The 6,974-nt window shown below is 40.1% G+C and overlaps 1 protein-coding gene across 4 annotated transcripts in view; it reads left to right on the top strand.

Annotated features, from left to right (window-relative positions):
• HELQ (helicase, POLQ-like) overlaps nt 1-2,509 on the top strand; it is a 54,166-nt gene extending 51,657 nt beyond the window's left edge. For all 4 annotated transcript variants that reach the window (XM_011941781.1, XM_011941784.1, XM_011941780.1 and 1 more), the window contains one exon: nt 2,292-2,509. In XM_011941781.1, coding sequence (XP_011797171.1) covers nt 2,292-2,399 — 108 coding nt within the window. In that variant the 3' untranslated portion in view covers nt 2,400-2,509. The remainder of the gene's footprint in view (nt 1-2,291) is intronic.
• Nucleotides 2,510-6,974: the final 4,465 nt, after the last annotated feature.

The raw sequence follows: 6,974 nt of genomic DNA, 5'->3' as shown, positions 1-6,974 counted from the left end.
TTAGTTTTTATTTCTAATGTGATTTTGCCTTTTTCTTTTATTTCATTCCTGAGCTCAGTCAACTTTTGTATCATTTCTTCCAGTTTTTGTCCATGTCGGTTCTTAGTTTTTTAACTTCTTATTCAGTGAGCATTTCCACTCCTCCTCATATCTCCAGATTTTTATTTGAGAATATTTAATTTTGTTTGGAGTGTTGTGTTACAGTTTTTCTGCTTCATGGTTTGCTTTCAGGGAGGGAAATTTTTGTGAGCTAAAGAGTTTGAGTTATTTGTATTCTTTTTTTTTTTCTTTTTTGAGACAGAGTCTCGCCCTCTTGCCCAGGCTGGAGTGCAGTGGCGTGATCTCCACTCACTGCAAGCTCTGCCTCCCGGGTTCACACCATTCTCCTGCCTCAGCCTCCCGAGTAGCTGGGACTACAAGGGTGTGCCACCACGCCCGGCTAATTTTTTTTTTTTTTTTGTATTTTTAGTAGAGATGGGTTTTCACTGTGTTAGTCAGGATGGTCTCGATCTCCTGACCTCGTGATCCGCCCACCTCAGCCTCCCAAAGTGCTGGGATTACAGGCGTGAGCCACCACGCCTGGCCTTGTTTTCTTTTTATATGGTAGTTTTGTATAGATGAGAACTGCTTGTGCCTCTGCATATCTTGGACAACACAGTCATTTGGAATGGTTTATGAGATCCTAGTTCAAGAGTGTTCTCTTCTGTCAGAGTAGCAAAGTATTTTTCTTTAATGGATGACTTGGGGTGGGAGAGGCATGGAGGAGGGTTTGTGTCCTTTGTTGTCTTTTTTTTTTTTTTAATTTCCTTTTGCCATACAAGATTGTCCATTTTTTTCCTTTTTTCCTCTTCCCCTCATGACTGAGCTTCCAAAAGGCACCTCCCTTTTCACCCATTCTCTCCCCTAAAAGCATTGCCTTTTGAAGACTGCCTCCTAGAGTCTCACATGCATTTTAAATATCTTCCTATAAACAATGCTTTAATCAACCAACATTCTTTTTTCAGTATTTTTATATTTGGGTAGGCTTTTTCCCTCTGGAGGTGATTTTATTTCATTTTAGACCCTCTATTTCCCTCTTATCTTGTGCTTTTTTTCTCAACCCCATCTAGATCTCTGCAAACACTTGAGTGGGAGCTCAAGAAACTGGTTTTGGCTGAGTGTAGTGGCTCACACTTACAATCCCAGCACTTTGGGAGGCCAAGGCAGGAGGATCATTTGAGCCTAAGAGTTTGAGAACAGCCTGGACAACATAGGGAGATCCAGTCTCTACGAAAAAAGCCTTTTAAATTTTTTTTAATTTAAAAAAAAGAAGAGGCTGGGCACGGTGGTTCACACCTGTAATCCCAGCACTTTGGGAGGCCAAGGCAGGCAGATCATGAGGTCAAGCAATGGAGACCATCCTAGCCAACATGGGGAAACCCCATCTCTACTAAAAATACAAAAATTAGCTGGGCGTGGTGAGGCGTGCCTGTAGTTTCAGCTACTCGGGAGGCTGAGGCAGGAGAATCGCTTGGACTCAGGAGGCGGAGATTGCAGTGAGCTGAGATCACGCCACTGCACTCCAGCCTGGTGACAGAGTAAGACTCCGTCTTAAAAAAAAAGTGGAGGGGCGGGATTTGTTCTTCCAGAAATTGGTGGGCGTTTTTAAACAACAAGTAATTTGAAGTTGTTGATACTCTCTGTGTTATAATAATACTGACACAAGGGTTTTGTGTAGTTTACTTATTATTCTTATTGATCTATATAGCTTGTTATTTGGCAAAAATTCGTTGACATCTTTTATATGCCATGTTTGGAAATACTTTTTTTGCTCATTATGTTGCTTTTGAAATTAACAGTTTTAAGTTTAGGAACTTGAATAAAACTTTTATTTGAAATACTGGTAGCTTTTTAAAAGCATACTAAATTTTGAGGAATAATAAAGTGCATATATATAAAGGATAACATTTTCAGGAGCTAATTAAATTTTTGCAAAATTGTCTTAGATTTTATAGATTAAAAGTTAATTTTTAAGTGGCTGAGTCTTCAATAAAACAAATCTTTGGGAGAATTAAAGCTTTATTTTTGGTATACTAAAAGGCAGTGATCAGCTAAAATGGTTTTAACTAAATGCCTCCTCTTCATTGACTATAATCGTTTATTCTTAAGTGGCCATTTTTCAATCTCATTATAGTTTTAATGTCTAGATTTCTGATGTGTAAGGATTCAGGTGTTCTATGGACAGTGGTAAAATTGTTGGCAATTCTCTAGCAATGCATATTTTGGCCTCATGTCTTAATTTTTTAATGTAGATGCTGTTGCATGAAAAAGCAGAGGCCCTGCAAGAAGAAGTAGAAGAGCTACTAAGATTACCTTCTGATTTCCCCGGTGCTGTGGCTTCTTCCACTGACAAAGCATGAAGCTATCTGATGAGCATTTTCACATATGAATTATTTGTTGTACATGTGTTTTATTAAAAATAACTTATACTTTATAAATGAAAAAATACATTTTAAGTATGCATTAAGAACTATGAATAATTGAATATACCTCTTCTCACTAACAATTCATTCTTTGGAATACTTACACATTATTTCTGTGCTGAACAGTCTATAGTGTCCACCACAAAATGAAATTCAACTTCATCAACATTATGCTCAACCTTTGTATCCCGATCTTTCATTATTCTCTTACCCATTTCTTTCATCAAATTGGACTATTTGAAATCCCCAGAATTTTCCTTAGGATTTCCAAACCCTCCATTTCCTACCTGCTTTTTGTTATTTCCAGTGCATGAAAATTATCTTTAAAATGTACTAATACTTCAAGGAGTAACTAAAAAATGCTAAAATACGGTCTCCTCTATGAAATTATTCCAGGTCCATCCTCACCTCTACCCCATACCTAGGTGCTCTTTCCCTCCTATAAGCATCATAGACCCCGCATTTATGCCCAGGTCTTTTTGCTGCCACTACTTTATAATCTGGATGTCCAAGTCCTCCATGTGTGTATGCGACCAACACCCACACGCTTAAGAAGTAGGAATCTCAGTGAAGAATGAATACTACCCACAATTAACAATTGGAAGCTTTTCTTTAAACACAATTTAAATACTGCCGCTCCCTTTTCACAATCATAGCTCGAATGTAGATGACACTAGTGCAAGAAAAAAAGTGTTAACTAGCAATATTTATGAGTACTGAACTTGCTTAACGATCAACCCACCTGTCTAAGAAACATCCTTTGGAAACTTTGCAAATAAATCCATAGTCTAAGTTCTTTGTGCCTTCACATTTTAGGCCATTATAATCTGGTAGTCGTTTACCTAGAGTACCAGGCAAGTACATAGAAAATATCTATGTGCCAGGAACTCTTGTAAGTGCCTTATATGAATTAACTAATTTAATTCTTATACAATAGTATCTGTAAGACAGGTACTATTATTATCCTCATTTTACAAATGAATAAACTGACACACAGAAAAACTAAAGTAACTTTCCCAAGGCCATGAACTAGTCAGTCACAGAGCAAGGATTCAGACCCATGCAGCCCCAGTGTAACATCCACACACTTAATCATTATACAATAATGTCTTGGTAAATTTGTCCATTTTATTCCTTCCTAAGTGTTCCTGATATCTGTCCTTGATTTTATCTTTAGTATTACATTCCACCATCCTTGCCCCACTCCCATCCCTGCATTTCCTTACACAAGTCAAAGTACGGCATCCTAATGTCCTAGCAGAATTCTGGGCTTCACCGCACATGTTCCATTTGTTGCCGTTAAAAAGATTTGTAAAACAGCAGCTGGCTAGCCTGCTGGCTGTTTGAACCAGCCTCTGAATTGCATTCACAATGGGTCATAGTCCAGTCTTGAGGATTTTTTTTTAAGTCTAGAAACCCCAGGTTTACTAGTTGGCTCAATTAAGTAAAGCTCTGATTCTTTTTTTTTTTTTTTTTTTCTTGAGATGATAGGGTCTCGCTCTGTCACCTAGTTTGAGGCTTACTCCCGGGCTCAAGTGATTCTCCCACCTCAGCCTTCCAAGGAGCTGGGACTACAGGTGCATGTCACTGCCCAGCTAATTTTTGTAGAGAAGGCATTTTGCCATGTTGCCCACGCTAGTCTCGAATTCCTGGGCTCAAGTGATCTGCCCGTCTTGGCCTCCCAAAGTGCTGGAATTACGGACATGAGCCACTGTGCCAGGCCAAAGCTCTAATTTTTGCTAACCAATTTGTGAAAGACTGATTTATAATCCAAGATTAATTTATTAATTTAAGATTAGAGGTGAGGGGGCAGGGAGAAGGCTACCTTTACAGTAACTTGAATACCTGTATCTGCAGTTCAGGACAATCTTCACACACATACACACACTCTTCTATCAGTGTCCAGGTCAATCTCAATGAAGGGTTGTATCAAGTGTAATGGTGGATGATTAGCCCTAAGAGATATTAAAATATAAAGAAACTGTAACAGTTTAGTTCTAGAGAAGTAGACAAGTGGGAAGGAACAAAGTAGGGAATAGAAATAGACCTAAATACGTTTAAGAATTTAATGTAATAGACTGGGCACAGTGGCTCATACCTATAATCCCAGCAATTTGGGAGGCCGAAGTGGGAAGATTGCGTGAGTTCAGTAGTTTGAGACCAGCCTGGGCAACATGGCAAAACCCCATCTCTACTAAAAATACAAAAAAATTAGCCGGGTGTGGTGGCATATTCCTGTAGTTCCAGCTACTCAGGAGGCTGAGGCAGGAGAATCACTTGAACCCAGGAGGCGGAGGAGGCAGTGAGCCAAGATCGTACCACTGCACTCCAGCCTGGGTGACAGAACAAGACTCCATCTGAAAAAAAAAAAAAAAAAAAAAAATTTAATAAACATGGTTTTTCAGTTGTGAGTAATAGAAATGCAAGCATATGTAGCTTAAGCAAAAAGGGACATTTAGTGGCCACACTCTCAAACAGTAGGCAGCAATAGAATTGGCCTTAGGGCAGCTAGAACCAGAGAATCCTAACACCATCCATACTCACCATCTCTTCTTTGTCAGGCAGCACCAGACTCGCTTCCTTATGGCTTCAAGATGAAAGCGAAAAGAGCTCTCTGCTGCCAACTCGAGTTAGAAAAATCTCCAGGAAGGGTTCTCATTAGTCCTTTGTGGGTCCATTTCCCACCCCTGTGAGCAGGATATAGGGTTTAGGTTTGGGTTTTGGTTTTTCAGAAGACAGAGAAGTGGGGGTAAGCAGAGAAAACAGCTAGTACAGATGACACTTCAAGTCGCAGTGGAAAAGATGGATAACTCAGTGAATGGAATTGAGACAAATGGCTACCATGCCATTTAGAAAAATATTAAGCTTAGCCTGGGCAACATGGCGAGATCCCGTATCCGCAAAAAATTAAAAAATTAGCTAGGCTTGGTGGTGCATATTTGTGGTCCCAGCTCCTTAGGAGGCTGAGGTGGGAGGATCACTTGAGCCTGAGAGTATGAGGCTAAAGTGAGCTGCACTCCAACCTGGGCAACAGAGCAAGACCCTCTCTCTCCTCTCTCTCTCTCTTTCTACATATATATATTTAGCACTCTATAAAATATATTTTATATTATAAATCAAGAGCTGATTTCTACCTATTGGTTTAAACCAAATTAAACTTTAGGCAAATCAAAGATTCAAATGTGGAATTTTTGAAGGTGTCATCTATGCTGAAGCATCAAAGAACGTATCTGCAGTTCCTTCTTCTAAGGCTTCAAAACAGTAAAATGTCAGTAGTTCCAGTGTGGTGTCAGGTTTTATTTTGTTTCCTTTTTAGATTCTTTTTAAGCTACGAGCCAGCTGGCCCATTTCTAAGATGCTTAACTTCAAGATCTTTCTAACATCCAAGCCTTTTCTGCTTTGCATTGTACATTTAAACAACCACCCAAAAGAGGCTTTTCTGTTGGAGCACACCCATGTTTTGGTCAAGTGTGAGCCTTTTCAAACCTAGCCACCCTCTCCTCCAATCTCCACACTGGTATTTTTTCAGGAAGGACTAAGGTAAGGCCTTCCCTGACTTCATGCTTTCATTTGTGAGAGCCTTTCCACACAAGCTTCACTGCAGCTTTTGAACTCCATCTCACTGTGACAAGAAGTAACACCAAAAATATATAAGCATTGTTATACTTAGTTTTATGTAACAATTTCTAGTAATTTATAATCATGTTGATAAGTGTACTTTTTTTTTTTTTTTTTTTTTTGAGACAGGAGCACAGAGTTTCCCCTCTTGTTGCCCAGGCTGGAGTGCAGTGGCGCAATCTCAGCTCGCTGCAACCTCCATCTCCCGGGTTCAAGCAATTCTCCTGCCTCAGCCTTCCCAGTCACTGGGACTACAGGCATATGCCACCACACGTGGCTAATTTTTGTATTTTTAGTAGAGACAGGGTTTCACCATGTTGTCTAGGCTGGTCTCAAACTCCTCACCTCAGGTTATCCACCCACTTCAGCCTCCCAAAGTGCTGGGATTACAGGCGTGAGCCACCGCACCCAGCCAAAAGTGTAATATTTTCTTTCGTTATACTCAATGACAATAATAAGGGTGACAATAAACTACCATGTTTTGAAGGTTTGCCAAGTGCTGGCACTATGCTGAACACTTTCATGCTTTGTCTAGATGATTCCTTGCAGCCATCCGAGATGCTGTTTTTTACCTCACATTACCAGTGTGGAAAGTGTGGCTTGCCAGGATTACCCCATTATCAAGTGACAGAGCCTAGACCCATCCCTGATCACACTGATAATTCTGTTTCTGACTGTGTTCATTTGCAGCACAAGCTACTCTACATGTGTTTGGAAAGGAGTGGACCAAGATGGCAGACTGAGCATATGTGTTTGCCTTTCCTCTTGCCTAAAATCCCATGAAATGATTTAAAATAGAGATTTGGGCCAGGCACGGTGGCTCATGCCTGTAATCCCAGTACTTTGGGAGGCTGAGGTGGGTGGATCACTTGAGGTCAGGAGTTTGAGACCAGC

Source organism: Colobus angolensis, unplaced genomic scaffold (assembly GCF_000951035.1).
Source record: "Colobus angolensis palliatus isolate OR3802 unplaced genomic scaffold, Cang.pa_1.0 Scaffold200, whole genome shotgun sequence".
Taxonomy (NCBI): domain Eukaryota; kingdom Metazoa; phylum Chordata; class Mammalia; order Primates; family Cercopithecidae; genus Colobus; species Colobus angolensis.
Note: the sequence above shows the minus strand (reverse complement) of the source record. Positions and strands in the feature narration are given on the sequence as shown.